Consider the following 22664-nt stretch of genomic DNA (forward strand, 5'->3'; position numbering starts at 1 on the left):
CCCTCCATATCCCAGAGTACCTCAGTGTACGACCTCAGTGTTTTTTACTGAGCGAACAAGACTATAGAGAGGTTGACAATGGAGAATTCCTATCACATAACGGACAACAACAAAGTTGACCCATAACGTTACTGTCAACTAAACAGTTGACCCCATAACCGATAATTTGAACCAATCGGTGAAAATTTCTTACCATAAGCTCCTCTGAGCTTAATACAACCCTGGTAAACTGTGTTACCATAAGCTCCTTTGAGCTTAAACCAACCCAGGTAAAACTGCTCTGGGTGGGCGTCCAGTGCCCCCTATGGATTCAAAGAAAAGGATTTACCTGGTAAGTACCAAAATCCTATTTTCTTTTTCATCCACTAGGGGTCACTGGAGTACTCTTGGGACGTACCAAAGCTTCCCTCGTGGGCGGGAGAGCTGTTTGACACCTGTGACAGTAGACGGCCAAAGCTAGATGCTGATGCCGCAACCGTTTCATAACGTGTAAACGCGCACAAACGTGTGCACTGAAGGCCATGTATCCGCGTCGTAGACGCTGCACGACCAGCTGGTCATGACATTCCCACAGAACCTGTGGGATAAGCTATTACTGACGTAGGCGACTGTAACTTAGCTTTAAAGTAAGCGTGACTTGTAGTCATTTTTATCGAACTAGATAATGTTTGCTGAGAACCTGTCTAACTCCAGTTGGCAGCATCATATATAACAAACAACGTATACGTATTACGTACTGTATAAGCTCGGGACATATAGACGCGTAATGCGTGTACCACATTCATAATTCTAGAATGTGCTGTCAACACAGGAACCACTATTGGTTTATTGATGTGAAGAATAAGAAATCGGAATTGGTCCGAAGTTCTGCTTTGTTATGATAAAACTCAAATACGGTGGCTTGGAATACAAGGCACCGAAATATGAAAACAAACCCCTTGCCGAAGCTACGGCTAGAAGAAAAAACGTTTTCCAATTGAGAAACTTAATTCCCATTTGTTGTAAGGGTTCAAAAATATGAAAACTGTAAGAAATCTGAACCCAGCTTCAAGTCGCCTGGCGCTGTAGGTGGGATAAATGGAGGCTGCACTTTGATGACACCTTGTAGAAAGGTGTGTACCGACGCAATAGATTCAAACGTCTGTGTAAATAAATTGACCACACAGATACCTGCACCTTTAGTGCAGATAAACGCAGTTCTCCATCCCACCCCGTCTGTAAATAACAGAATACGGGTAACTTAAAAGATGATGTCGGAAACTTCTGAGCTTCACACCCACCTATATAGGCACACCAAATTGTGTAATAATGAGCTGCCGTAAGCGGGTTCCTAGCTCATAACATAACATGGTTGGTATACGAATACTGTAATGCCCTATGTATTTTCGTAAGAGGGTGGTCTGAACCCCCACCCCATCAACCGCAGCCGCGGTACATGAATAGGGGTCAACGAACGGTCCCTGTTGTAACAGGTTGGACGTATTATGAGGGGCCCAAGATCGTGTGCAAGTATTCTTTGGAGCTTCAAGAAACAAGCTCTCCGAAATCCATGAGATATCACTAGTATGACTGTGACGAACTGTCTTATGATCCGTTTTAGCAACGGAGAGAGAGAAAAAGAGCAGAGGAAAATGGTGGAGGCAGATACACGAAGCTGTATGACCACACGAATGCGAGACCTCCACTGCCACTGCTTTTGTGATCTTTCGCTCTGTACACATACTGAGCGTTTGTAATTGTGGCGAGATGCCATCATGTATACCTGAGGATAACCCCACTTGTGGATTCACCTATGAAACACCTGTGGATTAAATGCCCAGTTTTATGGATAAAAATCCCGAGGGGTGAGATCATCTGTCTAACAGATGTCCACTCCCGGAATGATCCCCGTAGACAACATCACCTAATGGTGTTCTGGGCAATTTGAGGATTCGAACTACCTGCCGTATTGCCATGCGGCTTCTCGGTCCTCCCTTGTATGCAACTCCCGTTGCGTTGTCTGACTGCACTTGGACAGACTGAAAACGAAGCATGTAGTGCATTGTAAATTGCACGGAGTTCCAGGACATTTATAGACCGCAATCTGTCGTGATCCGTTTTAGAACCCCTGTCGCTGATCTTTGTCACTACAACTCCTCAACCTCTGAGACTCTCGTCCAGAGTACAGTATATACACCCTCGCCCTGAAAACCCAGCGAACTAAAACGCTGTGAAAAAAAAAAAAAACATCATTGTTGCAGCGCTTTGAAAACACATCATTGTTCCTAATAGGCGAATACACCAATGTACCGCTAGTGTGCGTGGCTTTTGCACGAATTGTACTAGCTGGTATATTTGTTCTTGCTGGTGTAGTAGGTAAATCTCTTTGATTTACCGTATTTATAATCTTACCTACAGGTAGGACTGAAGTCGTTTAGACGGAATTAGATGCGATTGTTTTCGAACTTGACCTGCTACCGTGGTGTACGTTAGTAGCGCAAGTAAGATGAACTTCTGTTGAGACAGAGTTCTTATGAGCAGATCGTCTAAATATGTAACGATTGTCACCGCTAGGGCTCTGAAATGAGCTATTGCCCCAACATCACCTTGGTGAATACCCGAGGCGCTGACAATGGGCCAAACGGTAGAACCTGAAATGGATAATGGTTGTGGCGTATTGCAAAACGCAAGAACCTGTGATGCGGTGACCAACCCGGAAATGGGTAAATACGCATTGTGAAGATCAAGCATAATCCTGCAATCTTGTGGCTTCAACTATGCAAGTACTAACTGCAGTAAATCCATTTCCAACTGTAGTAAGTGACTTGCTGATTGAGACTGCGACGGAGCCCTTCGGCCTCGCTACCCCAAACAGAGGGGAATAATTAACCCTGACTCTGTTGGTGTACCTGGTGTTGAAATAAAACACAGCTGAAACCAGCAGATGTAAGTAGCTGATACATCCATGAGTGGATGTTTGGAAACCCGGCAAATGTCACGTGTAACGGCGCGCTTCCACAATTGGAAATGCTAAATGACCTAATGCTAAATGACCTAAGAGGCCGTTAAGCCACTGGCTTGTTGACCTTAGCACCATGTCGTTACAAGTCGTGACTGTTTTTGTACCACAGCCTTGAAAAAAAAACTGAAGTCTAAAGGAATTATACGTCGGGTAATATTTTGTTATGGAACGCTTCACGAATTTGCGTGTCATCCTTGCGCAGGGGCTATGCTAATATTCTCTGTAACGTTCCAATTTTAGTATATGTGCTGCCGAAGCGAGCACTGTGAATATCAAATTAGCATTAAACAAGTTCTAGCCTTGTTTTGGTGAAACTAACGACGATGAAAAGCTAGATTCGTGTTAGCCGAAGCTTTACAGAGATACTCTTTTATTAACAGTGATCGTCATTGTTTAGATACATAAAGCGTCTAGTGACCCATGTTTATAATGTTTGTCACAGACGAATTCACCAATGACGTATTGTCCCATTTAGAACGGGTAAATAGAGTTAACTGTTAGTCAGATATTTTAACTAATAACTCATTGAAAATCTGTTGTTTGGGAAAATCGACAGATTAGATGTTAGTCTTCTGCTATTAGCAATGTATGGTTGTCAAACCCCCGCACTATCTGACTGCTGGTTTAATGTACCCTTCTCAGTGGTAGGTACCGCTGTGAGGTTTGTATAATTGTCAGATTAAATTATAAGACCATATAAAGTAACAGGACTGAAAATCCTTTGTTAGAGCTTGCGGAGTAACTTTGGAGACTCCGCTCTTACCGCTCGTCGAGATTATGCTTAACATAGGATCTGATTGGACACGTACAAACCAACAGACTTTGCGGTAGATTTATGTACCGATATTATAGTAAACCTTATATTTAGTCTGTGTTGTATGCTTATACAGACAGACACCACAATAGCCAAAGGACAGACTTAAAGTACGTAATATCTATATATATATATATATATATATATATATATATATATACATACATACATACATACATACATATACACACACACACACACACACACTTATGGATAAATATATTTATGGCTAAATACAGTTTACATGCCTATGTGAAACCTGACCCAAATTTTTTTCCACTAACACCCCTGCGCCTCCGGTGGCGAAGAGATGTAGTGTAGGAATGTTCTGGAATTATGGCAGCAACAGGAAACATGATTAAAAATGGCCCCCATGCCATGCTTCCCTTGTAATTCATAGGAGAAAATACAATATCTGCTGCCCATGATAATCAGTCTAATATACACTGATAATCACAGCACATGCAGGTTACAAGAACATCACAGGCAGATGACCTTTAATATAAGCCCTGCCTTTAATATGTTAATATTAATAACTTTTATACATAAATATATATATATATATATATATATATATATATATATATATATATATATATATATATATATATATATATATATATATATAGGCTCAACAGCCTATTACACTTATTGCCTCTGGCAGCTGCAGCCATGCAGTATCTGCCAGGTCCCCCACTCCCTCCCCCTTCTCCTGTACTCCCTGTAGCGCTGTGTCTCAGCGGGGAGCTGGGGAGTTATTGCAGGGAGGCTAAGGACCATAACACCGGGCAGCAGAAATCGGCTGGCCGGAGTGTTGCTAGGCAAGCTGCCCGGGTTTCTATGTGAGAGCCCCGCTGACTGGGTCTCCGTCTCTGATGTTAGCGGTGAGCTGGGACGCTCACTGCAGGGAGCGATGCCGGCGCCCTGTTGGCGCTGTACTGAGCGGTGTAACGGACCCCACCGCGAGAGAGCTGCGGCGGCCGGCGGCCTCTGAGCAGATCAGCGGGGGCCTGCACTGAGGATTTCACCGACTGCTGAAGACTGTGGCCGTGCTGAATGGGGAGACCAGCGGCGGAACGGGCGCTAAGTGGAGCAGCGGCGTGCGCTAAGCGCTACAATGTCCCCCCACCTCGGGCGGCAGCGGGAGCTGACCACCCCTTTCTGAATCGCACACCACACAGCGGGGCGGCCGCCTGCGCTGACCGCCCCGTTTTCCCCAGCATACCTTATGCGACGTCTAAGTTCAGAGCTCTCCGGGCGTAGCTGCGACGGGGCTTCTATCTGTAAGCTCCGTCCAGCTTGATCCTTTCATGGCTGTGACGGGGCTTCTTTCTGTAAGCTCCGTCCAGCTCTTTGATCACTTTTTTATGGCTGTGACGGGGCTTCTTTATGTAAGTTCCGTCGAGCTGTTGCAGGCCAGTGGGCCTGTGAGGGTGCGCTTTGTGAGGACCGACACGCCATGCGCTGTTGCAGCGGCACTATCCCGGACCCATGTTTTTCAATAAACTGGGAAGGGATGTATAGTAAAATAAAAATTAAAAAATAAAAATGAAAAATTAATAAAAAATCTTCCACCAAGTGTGGGAATCCCACAAGCCGTTGTTAGTGCTTTGAGCACGGAAAAAACACTGGGGTCGTACACTGAGGTACTCTGGGATATGGAGGGGTGGAGAGTTCTAAATTTAAATATTCAGTGCCTTTGTTTCTGCTACGCCGTCCATATCCCCAAGAGTACTCCAGTGACCCCTAGTGGATGAAAAAGAAATGCTACATAAATAGAAAACACACAGTCCAGGCCCCCTCTCCACAATATATTCTATATTATGTGTATACACACCTGAGGGCTTGGGACACCCTCATTCTGGATTTGCACCCTACTCCCTGGCTCTCAGGCTTTTTAAAACAGGGAACTAGCACATGCTGACTGCACAAAAGCCGTAGGTAAAATCCTTTCAATTATATAGAAAGGAAGTTTGGGGTGAACTTTTGGGGCGTGGGGCTCCTTGGATTGCTCTGGCTGGACCACTTTGGGGCATCACCACCTTAGTTATTTTTAACACGTTTAGTTATGTAGCATTTTTCACACATCTTTTACACTTGTAACACTGATCAGCCTGACTGATGCCTATTCACCAACCTCCTGCACGCAGCTGTCCAGTCACCTCACTTCCAGCATGAACTCGCAACACAAACCAATGCAACGGCCACTCACAGGCATCCATGACCCCTGATTTGTCAGAGCACAGCCAAACAATCCGCCCCACACCCAGGTGATTAGCATGGCAGGTGAGTGGCTGTTCAAACCCGCTCAATCTGCCGGGTACTCGTGTGTGATTGGCAGACAGTTACTGGCAGATCAGACTCCAGACCACCCTTATACCCCTTTCACACCGCAGCTTTAACCCGGTAAATTGCCGATTTTTCAGCCTTCCTAAACGGTTCTAGCTGCGGTGTGAAAGGGCCACCTTGAATTTACAGTTTTCAAAATACTGGTATTTTGAAACGGTTAAAAAGCAGGGTCCTACCCGGTTCAGAACCGTTTCACTGCAGTGTGAAAGGCTCTGAAACGGTATTTCCAAGCCACAGGAGGTGATAGGCTGTCTCCATGTGTGATGTCACCAGGCAGAAGCAGGAAGCTGGAGGAAAAACACATGAGACACATGAGAGTGGGTTTAGAAGCGTTTTCTTACTGCAAATATATTATACAGTGGCAACTTGGAGTGATGAAGAGGTGAGGGAGCTGCTAAGAATCAGAGGGGATGAGGAAATCTGCAGACCAATAACTGGGACAGTGAAGGATGCACTCATATATAAAAACATGGTTAAAAGGCTTCAAGCTGCTGGGTTCCATCGTACTACTATCCAAATTATTAATAATTCATTATTTAATAATTAATAATTTAATAATAATGTGTGGGCCAGAAAAGTCCATTTATAATGACAACCACTGTTTTCTATGAGTGAAACGGGTTCAGTGTGAAAGGTACCAAAACGGTAATGAAATGGTAATATACTGGTTACAACATGCGATGTGAAGGGGGTTTAACTGCTCAGACCCGTTTTAAGAACCGTTTAAAGAACAGTTTCAAAAGCAGGTTTTGCGATGTGAAAGCAGCATTAGTGACCGCAGCCACCTCTCCCCACTAAACCAGGACATTTGGGTGTCCCAAAGAATGCATTCAGGAGACAGACCAATTCCAGTACAGTCCCGGGTAACTGGCCATTTTAAAGAACCGTTTCTTTACAGCAGTGATGGGGAACCTTTGGCACTCCAGCTGTTTAACTACATATCCCAGCATGCCCTGCTACAGTTCTGCAATTTGGCCATGCTAAAACTGTAATAGGGCATGCTGGGATGTATAGTTCAACAGCTGGAGTGCCAGAGGTTTCAAATCACTGCTTTACAACATGGGTCTTCAACCTGTGGCCCTCCAGCACCTGGGTAACCACACATTCCAGCATGCCATGCCTCAGTTTTACCATGCCTTAATAGCAAAACTGTGGAGGGCATGAAGGGATATGTAGTCTTGCAGCAGCTGGAGGGCCACAGGTTTAAGACCCATGCTTTACAGTGTGTAGAGATAAACTATGCGGTTTCCAGAAAATTTGGACTCAAGAAAATTTATGAATTTGTATCGATATTGCATAAAAACAGACTAAGCACAGGTGCAAGAAAAGCATCAGCTATGAAAGGATTTAACATTTATGCAGAAGTATCTGTGTGGAAATATACAAGCATTGTAATTAGCATATTTAAAAAAAAAAAAAAACCACTACACCAGTAGTTTTAAAGATTTTTATTAAAAGAGTAATCTTTCCACAGTAGTAAAAGCTTTGGCACACAGTAAAAAAAAAAAAAAAAAAAAAAAAAAAATTATCGGAAAAAAAAAATAAAAATTAATTACATCAGATTCAACTGCCATCACTTTCTAGATTTCAGAATTATTTTTCCATAGTAGAGGAGAGAGAATCATTTCAAAGATGCAGCAGACATTGATAAATAACACTGAAGGAAGGTCAGGTATTAGTAAGGATTGTGCAGGGGGGAGGGGGATTTTAAAATTGTGCATACGGTAAAAAGACAGTGTCAGAAGCAGCAAGTTTTATGCCGCACTAGTAACATAAAATATGCAGAATTGGTCCCTTTTGGCTTATGGCATCTTTAACCCCACCGATGCCAAAGCCCCTTGCAGTGCATCAACCACCGGAATACACTGCAAAATTCCCTAGATTAAAAAAAAAAAAAAAAAAAAAAGGGGCACGTTCACACAGGATCTTTTTCCTTCTTGCCCAGTATTAAAAACACAATAAAAACCATTTAACAAAAAAAAAAAAAAAAAAAAAAAAAAAAAAACACATAGTATTTCCCTTTTGTTTCCCAGATCAGTTTAAGCAAAAACATTACAATCATTAAATACTGAACGGAATGAAGTACTTCCGATGAATTTTGAAGCGTTCTGTATTATTTGCCAGTCAGAGGAGGCATCCAATTTGCTGCTCCGCTAGGTCAGCTTAATGCATTCTTTTGTGGTATGAGACGGCAACTTAGTTGTTGATCCTCTTGGAATGTTCTGCATCTGCTTGGAGGCCGAGTGGAAGGAAGCACTCAATGGGACATTTCACATTCTGCAGGAGGAAGATTGGGACCAGGACAATTAAAAATTTAAGAGAAAATGTAACAATGTCACAACCTCTTTTAAAGAATAGTAGGCCTCATGTCAAGCAGAAGCACAGAACTGAGAAGTGAATAGTAACGGAAGCAGAGGATGAGGGAGAGTCCTTTATACTATTCAAGTCCTCCTCATCTGATAAGAGAAAAAACGCCTCCATATAAAATGCTAGCTCACTTTTCCTTCTGAGATGTGGCCTTACTTAGATTACCTGCATAGCGTCTGTATAGCAGGATCACGTCAACACATCTCATGCACTTATGCCGATTTTGGCAAGACAGTCCCACGCACAGGTCGCAATGTCCCGGCGATGGGGAATGGGTGGGGGCAGTTGTGAGACCCTCTCTGACTGAATAGACAAGACGCTGTGTGCATGCGAGAACGAGGAAGTTCTGCGACAGAGGGCCACGTCCCCCAAAATTCGTGAGCACGACTTAGGCATGTGCATTGGTCACTCCTCCCAGCCTGCAAAAGTTGTGAGGTGTGCGGTGTGGTCCCATGGGATGAAAACGCAGTGATTAAGGTCTATAATACTCCAGTAATACTTACGTAGTTTGAATGGAATGTTTTTGTGAATTCTGAAACGGTGTGCCCAGCAGTATTGGGAGTAACTGCGGCACCTGGTCTTCGGCAGTTATCACAGCGCCATCCCTGTTAGAACAAGCAAAAAAAGGTTTCTTTTAAAACCAGTGAATCAGCCTTCTAGCAGGTCATCCTCACGACAGCAGTTAGGATTGGAGATTAACAATGCAAGAACGTAAGCAACAAAAATATATATATATATATCTTTACTCCAATGAGAAAGGCTGAGGCTCAGGATGCGCTTTAGGCGTCATTCTGGCTTCACTGCAACACTGGAGACCATACCTTGGCCAAATGGACCCGCACTGCTCACAATTGTTTGAATAGAAAAGAATGCAGCATTTTATTATACTATTTATTCAAGTGCAAAACACTCACCTGTTGTCCTCCGTAACAAGTACATGAGCAGATCGCACCCAGGTATTCCTTTTGCCACTGCTCCCCAACATTATACATTTTCCCTTCATCATAGCAGGTAGCTTCATCTGTAAGTGGAAGAGACAGGAAATAAGCTCTCTAGTAAGGAGTTACAGGCAGGAGCACTCAGAGTGGTCACAGGCATATACTGTGAATATACAGAGTGGTCACAGGCATATACTGTGAATATACAGAGTGGTCACAGGCATATACTGTGAATTTACAATCTACCTATTTCAGACATAAGCCAAAAAAAAAAAAAAAAAAAAAAATGGGTTTTCGCACCTGAATGCACATCCACCCAGCGCCCTGGTCGCTATTAGGATTTTTCCAACGACTTACAACCAGTCTTAAATGGGTGGTCTTCAGTATGCCAGCTGTCCGTATCCCGGTGCACAGTATACCGGCGCCTGAATCCCGACAGCCGGTATACCGACACTTATTCTCCCTCGTGGGGGTCCACGACCCCCCTGGAGGGAGAATAAAATAGCGTGGCGCGCGCCACCGTGCCCGCAGCGTGGCGAGCCCGCAAGGGGCTCATTTGCGCTCGCCACACTGTCGGTAAGCCAGCGGTCGGGCTCCCGGCGCCGGTATGCTGGTCGCCGGGAGCCTGACCGCCGGCCTACCATACTAAACCAGTCTTAAATATGAAAGGTGCGACCCAAGTCTTGATGGCAAAAAAAAAAAAAAAAAAACACACAACAACCCTAAAAGAAAAGCATTGGCAGGGAACAGTAGCGCTTGGAGATAATTTAGGGGTATATTTACTAAGCCCTGAATGGAGATAAAGTGGACGGAGATAAAGCACCAGCCAATCATAAGCTGTGTTTGAAAAATGACAGTTATGAGCTGATCGGAGATAAAGTACCAGCCAATCAGCTCCCGTCATTTTTCAAACACAGCTCATGACTGGCAGTTAGGAGCTGATTGGATCCAGATAAAGTTCCAGCCAATCAGCTCCTAACTGCCAGTCATGAGCTGTGTTTGAAAAATGACAGGAGCTGATTGGCTGGTACTTTATCTGGATCCAAGGCTCAGTAAATAGACCCCATAATCTCCAAACGCCCACGTAAAGCTGGAAGACTAGGGTCCGGTGTGAAGGGTGATGACCCCAGTGTGTAAAATGACTTAGTTGTCCAGCTTTATTTGTATAGAGTCACAGTTGTGATTGCAGACACGCATGGAATAGTACATTGAAAATGTACTGTGTATTCCCGGTTGTTGATTGGGAGGTGGCTAAACACACAGACAGGCTGCCTTATGGTAGTGTCTCTAAAAAGTCTATTAAAAAATAAATTAAAAAAAAACAACAACAACAACAACAACAACAACAACGTGACATGCACCCTAGCTGCAACTCAGTATGACTCAAAAGAGAAGTCAACAAATCCTGCTAGTGTAATACACAATGTCCCTCTTACTGTATCAGTCCCAGGAGTTGTGTCAATATCCTATATTCTCCAAGGATATAGCAGAGGATATTATGCTACCAGAGATCGGGACTGCTCTCCTTTCTTTTTTAAGTGTCTCTACAGCCTTTGCATACACAGACACTTAATCGCTCACCTAGGAGGCCACAATCCAAGAGAAAATCTCCCCCTGCCATAAGGCTGGCACAAGTGTGGACATGGCATCTAAAAGATGCACCAACTGGTATTTCCACGGACGTTGGAAGTGGGAGACATGGATGTACAGAGAAAGGCTTTGCTGCGGCGTTTGTATCAAGTCACAGATGTGCGTCTGGCAAAAGACACTTCCGCATCAGACTCCGAAACGAGCTCCTAAAGTGCTAAAATACCAATGGCTTTTTTATTGCACCTTGCAACTAGGCACAAAGCCTGAGGAATAGTTAAACTTATGCCTGTTTGAAGAGGGGAGTTAGCACAGCGCTAGAAAAAATTGGGATTTTTGTTTACTTACCGTAAAATCTCTCTCGGAGTCCATCTGGGGGACGCTGCGCCGTTACTTGTGGGTTAGAGGTGTGTGGTAGTGGAGTTTGGCACAGAACTATCAAAAGCCGACTCCTCCCCCCTCTAACCCCTCCCATCTCCTTCCTGCTCAGCCCTGTTCAGTTAACGTTTAGCCAAGCCAAAGGAGATAGACCAGAATAAAAAATTAACCAATTAAACCAGACAAACTATGGGAGGGATCGCAGCGTCCCCCAGATGGACTCAGAGAAAGAGATTTTACGGTAAGTAAACAAAAATCCCAATTTCTCTGTCCTCCATCTGGGGGACGCTGCGCCGTTACTTGTGGGACTTCCCAAAGCAAGCTAATGAGAGGAGGGAGACGTTGACGGCATAGCCGTCTGTAAAATACGACGCCCAACAGAGGCAGTCTCCAAACCAAAAGTATGAAACCGGTAAAACTTTGAACGTATGGACTGACGACCAGGTCGCCGCCCTGCATAGTTGCTCAACAGATGCACCACTGCGAACAGCCCAAGACGCTCCAACTGCTCTAGTCGAATGAGCCCTAATTGAGTCAGGAACCGAAACGTTTGAGGACACGTAAGCCTGTCTGATGGCCGAAGTTACCCAACGGGCCACAGTGTTCTTAGAGGCAGGCCAACCTCGTTTGGGAGCATCAATCAATACCAGCAAGGAATCCGTACGACGGAAAGACTCCGTGCGAGACAAATAAATACGTAAGGCCCGAACAACATCCAAGAGAGCCAAATGGGAATCCTCCCCCTGAGATGACGACGGATTAAAAGCTGGAAGAACGATGTCCTGATTTAAATGGAATGCTGAAACAACCTTTGGAAGAAATGAAGGCTTTGTCCGCAGCACCACCCGATTTTCATGAAACACTAACAAGGGCGGCCTGCAAGAAAGAGCCGCCAACTCAGACACTCGTCTAGCTGAGGCAATCGCCAAAAGAAAAACAACTTTTTGTGTTAGATAACGTAGTTCCACAGATTCTAGAGGTTCAAATGGAGACTTTTGAAGAGCCTTAAGTACCAAGTTTAAATCCCAGGGAGGAATCGGAGGAACAAAAGGTGGTTGAATTCGAAGTACTCCCTGCAGGAATGTTTGAACCTCTGGGATGATTGCTAATTTCTTTTGAAAAAGGACCGACAAGGCCGAAACCTGACCCTTCAGGGAAGAAAGTTTTAAACCTTTGTCAAGACCCTCCTGGAGAAAGGAGAGCAGGCGAGGAAGTCTAAACAAATGCGGAGTCAAGTTCCTTTTCTCGCACCAAGCAATGTAAATACGCCATACTCTATGGTAAATGCCAGAAGTCACCGGCTTTCTAGCCCGAGTCATTGTCTGAACAACCGCACGAGAAAGACCCTTTGCCTTCAGAATGTTGGATTCAAGAACCAAGCCGTCAAAGCCAGCCGATTTAAATCTGGGTGGCGACAAGGTCCTTGAAGAAGAAGAAGATCTGGTCGCAGAGGGAGGCGAAAGGGATCTCCGACGACCATGCTGCTTAGAAGAGTGTACCACTGTCGGCGCGGCCAATCCGGAGCCACCAGAATTACTGCAAGGCCTTCTCGCCGAATGCGTTGGAGTAGACGTGGGCGCAGTGGAATTGGTGGGAACACGTAACCCAGCTGAAATTGCCACGGAGCTGTTAGTGCATCGATCAGAAATGCTTGAGGATCCTGAGTTCTTGATCCGTAAACCGGAAGTTTTTTGTTGAGGCGTGACGCCATCAGGTCTATGTCTGGCATTCCCCAGCGATCCACTAGAGAAAGAAACACTTCCTGGTGAAGTTCCCATTCTCCCGGATGAATCGTGTGACGACTCAAAAAATCTGCTTCCCAGTTTTCGACTCCCGGAATGTGAATTGCTGAAATCACGGGAATCCAATGCTCCGCCCACGTGAGAATCTGAGCAACCTCTCTCATTGCGGACCAGCTGCGAGTTCCTCCCTGTTTGTTGATGTAAGCCACTGCCGTGGCATTGTCGGATTGCACCCGAACTGGATGGCCCTGCACCATGGTCTGAATCCGAATGAGAGCATATCGGATCGCTCTCAATTCCAGAATGTTGATTTGTAGTTTTGACTCTTGATTGCTCCAGCGCCCCTGTAAATGATGAGTCTGGAACACTGCTCCCCAACCGCTGAGGCTTGCGTCCGTGGTTACCATCATCCAAGACCAGACCGTGAACGGCGCACCCTTCCTCAGATTGTGACTGTGAAGCCACCAGTAGAGCGACTGACGAGTTCTTATCGACAAGCGTATCAACTGCAGTTCGAGACGTGAATCCGTCCGAGTCCAACAGTGGAGAATCTGAGCTTGAAGAGGTCGGGCGTGGAATCTGGCGTATGGAACTGCCTCGAATGAGGACACCATCTTGCCCAGTACCTGCATGCATCCGAGGACTGACACTGCCGGCAATTTTAACAGGGTTCTGATTCTGGCTTGTAAGTCCTGAATCTTGTCTGTAGGAAGAAACACCTTCTGGCTGTTGGTGTCGAATAGAAGACCCAGAAAAACCATTTTCTGTGACGGGAGTAAAGACGACTTTGGAAAATTGATTATCCACCCGAACGACTGTAGAGTCTCTATCGTTAGACGCAGGTTCTGAGTGAGAATCTCCGGTGACGGGGCCTTGATCAACAGGTCGTCCAAGTATGGGGTGATGTTGACCCCTTTGCAACGGAGAACTGCGACGACATGACCCAGGACCTTCGTAAAAACCCGGGGAGCCGTAGAGAGACCAAAGGGAAGGGCCCGAAACTGAAAATGCCACGGACCTACTGCAAATCTCAGAAGGGATGGATGTCCTGTCCAAATTGGAATATGTAGGTATGCGTCCTTTATGTCTATTGAAGCCAAATATTCCCCTGGCTCCATGGCTGCGATAATGGAGCGAATGGATTCCATCCTGAATTTTTGGGATGAAAGGTACGGATTGAGAGCTTTTAGATTTAGAATGGGTCGAAACGAACCGTCCGGCTTGTCTACGAGAAAAAGACCCGAGTAAAAGCCCCGACCTCTCTGAGGAGCTGGGACCGGAAGGATTACTCCATTTTGTAATAATGTTGCTGTTGCCTGAAGGAGAGCTTGACGTCTGGAGGGGTCGTCTGGGAGAGGTGTGACAAATAGTCGGGTTGGGACTGTCTCTTCGAAATCCAACATATATCCTCTGGAAATGACCCCTATAACCCACCGATCTGGTTTCGATAGGAGCCACACTTCTCTGAAGTGAAGTAAACGAGCCCCAACCTGTATTGATCCCTCCAGAGGGCCCGAAGCGTCATGCCTCAGGCTTGTCGGCAGGCTTACTGGCCGGTCTGCGAGTAGCCTGAGATCCTCTACCTCTGAATGATCCCCTCCGTGGAAATCTGGAGAAGGGTCGAAAGGACTGGAAGTTACCTCTGCCCTGCGTACGAAAGGACCGAAATCTTGTAGGTTTTGGTTTGTTAGGAGCCGACGGAAGGAAAGGGCTCTTTCCTCCCGTAGTATCTGAAATTATCTTCTTTAACTGATCCAAAGAGAAATTCGCCTTCAAAAAGGAACTGCCGTCAAGGTCTGCTTTGAGTCCGAATCAGCATTCCAAACCCTAAGCCAAAGAGATCGTCTTGCGGATACTGTTAAGGCAGAAACACGGGACTGTAGCGCCACCGAATCCAATAAGGCTTCACCCACGTAAGTAAGGGCCTCAGAAATCTGTTCTGCTAATTGAATGGCCTCCGACGGATCGTCTGACTGCATCCCAGATACAACCTGTGCAAGCCACTCATCAACGGCTTTAAGCACCCAGGCACTCGCCAGAACTGGACGGAGAGAGACACCTGATAAGGAAAACATAGATTTTAGTAATGCTTCTATCTTCCTATCGGTAGAGTCTTTTAAAGTCACAGACTGTACTGACGGAATAACCGTAGCTTTTGCTAAATGCGAAATAGGAGCGTCTACCTTTGGGGCAGTTTCCCAAAATTTTGTATCCTCCTCTGTAAAAGGATATAGAAATTTTAACTTTTTAGGAGCTTGGAAACGCGAATCCGGTTTTAGCCAGGGTTCTTTTAAAATATCCGCAAAGTGCGAATAAGAAGGGAAGGCAGTAACCTGTCTCTTCTGTCGTTTGAAGAAAGAGGAAGAAGTCTCGGCTACTGCCTCATCCTGAATATTAAGGGTCTGACGAATGGCTTCGATTAGTAGCCTAACACCTGAACTAGTAGATAAATCCTCATCTTCCCAAGCCGAATTTTCGTCCCATTCAGGATCTACCTCCCCTTCTTCCAATGGAGATGTCAGAGTATCCAACTCCTCTCCCGGAAATGCAATAGCGGGCAACGGCTGCGTTCGCTTAGAAGCCGCCGAACTACTGGCCGAATTTACAAATTTATTTACAGACTGAGTCAAATCAGTGAGACACTTTCCCATATTCTGGGCCCACAGCGGTTCCACCTGAGTCTGGGCCAAAGCTGCTTCCGACCTTGACGGACGCAAATCTGAAATTGCATCCACCATGGCCTTGACCCAAGGGGGCATTGACTGATCTGTGGATCTGGCCTGCTGATCTGCCGCTGGTGCACCCGAGCATGATGTACAGAGGGTCCCTGCATCAGCACTCCCCTTAGCCAGCTTTGTGCCACATTGTGAACATGAGAAATAAACCACTGAGGTTGTTTTTCCCTTTGTAGGTTTCTCTGGCTTGCTGGTCATCCTTTACTCTGGTGTACTATGTCCTGTCCCCCAAGTTTGTTAACAAATATCTCTGAGATTCAAACCCACGAGAATGTGCTTATGTTTCTGTTAACATGCTGCTTTAGCCCACCGGACTAGAGGAGACACTGTGATCCCCCCCCCCTTTTATACTTGCGGTTTTGTGTATGTAATCCCCCTCCGTAGCACAGCGTCCCCCTGTCTGCAGGCAGAGAAGATGGCGCCGTGACCAGCAGCGCGCGGGCAGAGCTGAGCGGGAAGACGGCTCTGCCCGCCTGACATCACTCCTCTCACTCTCCGTCAAAACCGGAAGTTCGGCTCCCGTGCGCCGCTACACAGAGCGGTTGTCACGGCAGCACAGCCACGGTCCAGGGAGTGAATAACACCCTCCCGGACCTAACCACAGTCCTCCACATCACATTCCACCCCAGTTCAGCCATCCGGGCTGTCTGTGGATGGTCGCGCGCTCCGGTGGGGGGGGGGGGGGGGGGGGGGGCTGGTAGCGGCGGGGGAACAATGTTTAGATAAGAATAAATTCTCCATTAGTAATAGGAAAATAGGGACAGCCCAATACTGTCAATGACAGATTGTGGCTGTCCAGTACCTGATGCTGCTTTCTTCTCTCTCTGAAGGCCCCAGTGACCAAGGTATAGTGGCCTCCATGCAGCAGTCTGGAATGGGATACTAACCCCTTCCACTGTTATACCCGTCACCTGTAAACAGGGACTAGGTATTTGTGAAAAAAAAAAAAAAAAACCTAAAGAGAAATAAAAACTGTCTGTACCCCACAGGCACAAAACTAAAACTGAACAGGGCTGAGCAGGAAGGAGATGGGAGGGGTTAGAGGGGGGAGGAGTCAGCTTTTGATAGTTCTGTGCCAAACTCCACTACCACACACCTCTAACCCACAAGTAACGGCGCAGCGTCCCCCAGATGGAGGACAGAGAAAAAAAGACAGAAAAAAAGAAAACGAAAGAAAGAAAAAGAAAAAATACCCCAAACCAGAAACATACATATTTCAAATCACATCTACTTAACTGGATTGTAATGGAGAGATTCTCATAAGCAAAGCTAAGGCAAATGTGGGTTACTGAACGTAAAGCTGGACATAAAGAAAATAAGCCTGTTTGAAGATCTATCTTCAATGGTGACTAGTAATAAGCCAGAAGCATCTCCAGATTCATAGAACTCCTTGTTCCTGTTTAGGCTCCCTCTGTGCAATGTACTGTATGCCCGATTTATAACACTGCGTAGTGTTCAATTACTTACGAGGTTCACAAGTGGATTTTCCGTTTCCATGGCATGTGCAGCTCATCATCTGTCCGCTCTCTGCCTGGCGGTCCCATTTCTCCCCAATCCTGTAGTTAACGCCATTGTCATAGCACCATTCTGAAACAATGGCAGCGGTTTAAGGTGTTATATTGATAAAACAAAGTTCTTTCTCCAGATCATGAGGCACAAGTAAAGTGTATTACAGCAGGTGACGTTTGTCTTCTCGCTCTAGAAGCCACATCATCCATTTTGGATTGCTAGGATTTTCACATCAGGAAGACCAAGTCATCATTATTTAACGTAGGGTACCAGTTGACAGTGCTATGTACAGTTCAGCAAAGCATGATAAAAAACAGGCTCTCATACTCACTTGATGAATCGCATCTGAAGTGTCCGCTTCCGTATCCCAGACACTTACACCACAGCTTAAATCCAGACTCTGACATTCGTTCCCACTCCTGTCCGACTGAGTAATAGGCCGTACTGAATGGGTCGTAACAGGTATCCTCAACAGGTTGCAGTACTCCATCGGTGACAACTGATCCAGAACATACAGTCAGGAGATACATCCTAATCAACAATTGTAACCTAAATACAATAGCAGCACTTCTACTTTAGAACCAATTCCTTATATGCTTACCAACATTGCCAACCGTCACCAATTCCTCCAAAATCTTGTGCCTATTTAGTCCTTTCAGTGCCTCCACAATAATATTATATGTTGATCCACGGGTGAGACCATTCAGGGTGGCACTGGTGGAGGTACCAGGGACCCTAAACTGTAAAGACAAACAGGAATGTCAATATTTCACTGGCACAGGGTCACATAGGCAAAGGGTCAGAACTTTCTACTGGATGCAGTAACTGCAGACTGGGTTCTGTTGACCCAAGTGGCATATGTGCCGATATGAGAAGTCTTAATATCAAATCTGCCACTTGGACTCTTAAATAGAAGATGTAGTAAGCCTTGGAGAGAGGCAAATAACTTCGAGAGAAAGTACCGGCTAATTAGCTCCTAACTGCCATGTTACAGGCGGTGTTTTAAAAAGGACAGGAGCTGGTTGGTTGGTTTTTATCTCCCTCCAAGGCTTAGTACATCTGCCCCTAAACGTACTACTGAAGCTATATACTGTAGCATCACTTGTCTGGCTAGCACAATTTCTTGGAGGCAACCCCCATTTTTTTACGAAACTGGTTTCCGTGCCCAACTTATGACTTCTGGGAAGAAGGCAAAAAAAATAAAAATACACACCACACACTCTGAAGGGAAAAAAAAAATCAAAACTAAAAAATATGAAGTTTGTGACAGGAGTGTTCTTGGGAGTGCCTTCTCTATGCCTAGGTTGTGCTTGACCTAGTACACCCTGCCTTAATGAAAGAGAATACATTTTGTCCAGAATCATCCTCAGGTCATTTAGGACCAGCAAAAAAAAAATCAATAAAAATTGTACAGCATTATTGAACAGTGCTTGTGATCTGTAGGTCACTTATACGCAAACAAAATTACCTCTAGAGGAGCTTCTTCATGACCTACAGGATGGCAGGAGATGACGTATTCAGATGTCTCCAGCAGGGGTCTCCATGAAATAGTAGTTTGTGATGCCACCTCCTGTATTCCAGTGTCATTGTGCAGAGGTCCAATACTATGAGGGTGATGTCCATCCATGTCTCCTCTGTTCACAGGGCGTCTACCATCCACATGTCTCCCGGGCACAGGAGTTGTGGGCACCAAAGGTCTATTAGTGTAATATTCCTCAATGATTTTCCATTCTTGGTCGGTGCTGGGTGGTCCTACAGAGCCAGGAAGTTTGATACCATTACCATTGTCAAACGTTGTCTGGGAGATGAATGGTGTTCTCTCTACTTCCGAGGGTACATCGAGAATTTCGGGGCCTTGGCCAGGGTGAGGGAGGGTTACCAGTAGGGGAACCTCATCTAGCCAAAGCGTTAGGAGCGATAAAAGCAAAGCATTAATTAAAAGCATGCAGAAGCAATGATTTGTTGTATGCAAACAGTTGATTCCCTGGCCTTTCAAAATCTATCCCCTAGGAAAAGTCATGTGCAACATGTCAGTTACTTAATGGTAATTGATCCTTCAGATGTGTAAGCACAAATTAATATTTAAAATTACAGTGAAATAAAGCAGTTAAAAAAAATATAAGTTACTTCATTAGAAAATCCAGTTTAGTATTCCGCAATGTATTAAGTTTCATACAATTGGAAAGAATGGCCTTTTTTTTTATTTTTTAAATGCTTGGTTTCTTTATCAGAAGGAAATTATTCATGACTTGTCTACGTTTCCATACCAAGTTATGGAATCCTTTAGAATAATTAGAAAATGTACTCCTGTAGAAGCAACATATTTTAACTATAGTCTTTCCTTTAAATACATATAAGCCATCATTACATAAAATTAGGTAGCAAGACACCACACACATCATTTGTTTTATGTTCAAAGCCGATTGGTGCATGAGTTAAGAAATTAAACCACAAGCTGTAGCTAAAAGCGACTGCAGTTCTTCAGGAGTATAGAAGTAAAAAAAACAGGTTTAATGAAGGGAAAATAACTTCCTCCTATTATAGTATACCTGTCCTTTTCCGTCCAATCAGAGGCTCACTCTTCTGGTTATTCCTCACAGCAATAATATGAATTATGTATTCTACACCGGGCTCCAGGTCTAATGAGAAGGAAAAAGAAAAAAAAAAAAAAAAGAAGGATGATGATTGTAAGCATAAGACAAATGTAATACGTCAATGCAGCTCCTGTATGTTTGGGCTAATAAAGAACATACATTGGCAGCGATCCGAAAGCTAGTGCCCGTTTGTTGAACTTTTGCAACTAGCATCGGAACCGCACACATTATCTGGTCAGGATAACCTTGCACTACTAATTCCTCTTGTACACTATACAGGTGTTAGCAAGTAGTGAGTGAGGTTCTCTCCCAGAATAAACTGCAATTTAGGCAGCATGAGGTTCCAAAAAAAAAAAAAAAAGTACAAAATAAAATACAAATTATATATATATCTATCTCACAACCTGTCCCCTGACCCCATTGTGCAGATCACAATATGGCCACATGTAAATGGTTTTAATAAGAGTATCTGATCTCTTGCCGTTTAGTTTCTGTACTTTATGCCATTCATTATATAGTAGAGTCACAAAAAAGTTATGCTCGCATAATGAGCCAGCCCAATAAAGTCTGTTGATGCACAGACACAATGTTCCATACAATGTGTGTTTACTAGCAATCCTAAAGCACTCACTGGTGATTGTGGCTTCAGTGGTTCCCGCTGGTAGGCGGGGCAAATGTTCTTTAGGCACGCCTCCAACTCGCTCATACTTAATGATGTAGCCTGTAATACGGGAGCGGGGAGGTTGCCAGGAGAAGAGCAGGGAGTTGGGTGTGCTGGTCAAGAAACGCAGGTTGTAAGGGCTGTCCACAGCTGGAAAGATGAAGAGGATAATGATAGGGTTTTAAACAAGCAAATATAGTGTAATTCGCAAGACATATCCACCTTAATGTAGAGGTCTGCAGTACCCCCCTGCTTATAGTGAGACATTTACCTGTGGATGCATCAACTACAACAGGAGAGCTGCGTGTGTTGCCATTCAGTGTGTACAGAGAGATCTTGTAATCGGTTCCGGGCTGCAGACCTGGAAACACAATAGAGCGTATTGTAAGCCAGGGACATCTCTATAGACCCAGCAGTACATCTGGTAATCCTACAAGTGTGATGGTGTAGAACGGTTAGCGAAGCTTGCAATCCTACCGGTGACTGTGAAAGTCCTCACATCCGGTTGAATCACTCTTTGGATGGGTGTCTGCCCCCCACTGGGAAGAGCCTCAATCAGGAAGCCAGTGATAGTTTCTGTTTTTGTGCGCCAGGTAAGAGTAATGGTGGTCTCTGTAACATCTGTGACACGTGGACGGCGAGGAGGGCTTACATCTATAAGAAGTCCAAGAGGCCAGTAAGACAATCATGGATCCATTCACAACAGGAACATAACTAATTATGGGGGGAGAACCCCAACCACCAGGACTCTGCCATCACCCCCTCACCCCCCCCAATAAAAAAACAAATACACACTACAAAGGCCCCCCCCAAAGAAGTACTTTCCATACAGATCTATTTGAAGGCTCTTCAAGTCCAATCAGGTCATGAAATGTCTTGAAGCAATGCGTTATGAATTATTATAACTGGTGTCTGTTACTTACTCTCGCTGGTAGATATTATGCCTTGCAGTGGTGGACTCATTAGGCCATCCTTTACAGCATATACAGTCACATCATACTTGGTGGCAACCTGGAGAAGAAATCGGTACACAATGTATTTTAATATATATATATTTGGTTGACCTAGATAGAAATGGACCCAAAATCTCCCCAAGTCTACTTTCAGTTTGTATAAGTGCAGGTGGTCTTAGAGGTTCGTTTCTGGGCATTCCACCCCCTGTGCACATGCACTTGTGTCCTTATTGGCATATAAGGAACATACATAATGGAAAGGAGCCTTGCTAAAATTTTTGACCCCCCCCCCCCCCTCTTCCAAATCAAACAATCTGTACTCTGTTAGACTGGTCATAAATGCACATTTTGTTCTAACAAGACTTCCTACTGGCACTCACCATCAGGCCAGTCATGGTGGTGACAGTTGTTCCAGGTAGTAGATCAACCTCTTTCATGGGCCCAGTTTTCTCCTTGGGGCTCACATGCACACGGTAACCAGTGAGTTGTACGGTTGGTGCGTGCCAGCTCACTGTAAATCCACTGGGAGATATCTGGGTGAACTGTAGATTTGTTGGAGCAGGAATTGCTGCAAGAAGCAAAATCATTAACAAAGATACCAGAGAATTAAAAAAAAAAAAAAAAAAAAAGCCAGACGATCCAAGTAACGGAGTGTGAGATTTGCGCAGTTTAATGCCAATTTTTTTGCAGTGGAAAAACCAGGTTGCTTTTGCTTTGCAAAAAGATTGGCACTATATATTAGTCTGTAGCAAATCGAATAGAGAATATGTGGACATGCATTACACAAGACAAAAAGCGTAATATACCATGCAGTGAAATTCCAAATGGAATACACAGAAAATATAGGTTCAAGGAAGCCTTCAATAATGTTCCTTCAGTTATTTGATACAAGTTTGATGGGCAGACGTACTAAGCCTTGGAAAGTGGTAAAAAGAGAGAGGGGGAGAGAGAGAGAGAGAGAGAGAGAGAGAGAGAGAGAGAGAGAGAGAGAGAGAGAGAGAGAGAGAGAGAGAGAGAGAGAGAGAGAGAGAGAGAG

At 44.8% G+C, this 22664-nt stretch overlaps 1 protein-coding gene and 1 non-coding gene across 6 annotated transcripts in view; both read right to left on the reverse strand.

The window, feature by feature from the left end:
• Nucleotides 1-3158: 3158 nt before the first annotated feature.
• Nucleotides 3159-3265, reverse strand: LOC134946948 (U6 spliceosomal RNA). The gene has a single exon (XR_010182494.1). It is a non-coding gene; the product is annotated as a U6 spliceosomal RNA (small nuclear RNA).
• Nucleotides 3266-6696: 3431 nt separating this feature from the next.
• The window catches only part of FN1 (fibronectin 1), a 70074-nt gene continuing 54106 nt past the window's right edge, over nt 6697-22664 (reverse strand). For 4 of the 5 annotated variants that reach the window (XM_063933161.1, XM_063933164.1, XM_063933163.1 and 1 more), the window contains 13 exons: nt 22009-22196; nt 21599-21686; nt 21153-21329; nt 20947-21036; nt 20646-20825; nt 19970-20059; nt 18889-19316; nt 18022-18160; nt 17752-17919; nt 17379-17498; nt 9446-9552; nt 9035-9136; nt 6697-8441 (listed from right to left, as the gene is read on the reverse strand). In XM_063933161.1, the coding sequence (XP_063789231.1) occupies nt 8361-8441; nt 9035-9136; nt 9446-9552; nt 17379-17498; nt 17752-17919; nt 18022-18160; nt 18889-19316; nt 19970-20059; nt 20646-20825; nt 20947-21036; nt 21153-21329; nt 21599-21686; nt 22009-22196 (1958 nt within the window). In that variant the 3' untranslated portion in view covers nt 6697-8360. The remainder of the gene's footprint in view (nt 8442-9034; nt 9137-9445; nt 9553-17378; nt 17499-17751; nt 17920-18021; nt 18161-18888; nt 19317-19969; nt 20060-20645; nt 20826-20946; nt 21037-21152; nt 21330-21598; nt 21687-22008; nt 22197-22664) is intronic. The other variant, XM_063933162.1, reaches the window with a different exon arrangement.

Source organism: Pseudophryne corroboree, chromosome 7 (assembly GCF_028390025.1).
Source record: "Pseudophryne corroboree isolate aPseCor3 chromosome 7, aPseCor3.hap2, whole genome shotgun sequence".
NCBI lineage: Eukaryota > Metazoa > Chordata > Amphibia > Anura > Myobatrachidae > Pseudophryne > Pseudophryne corroboree.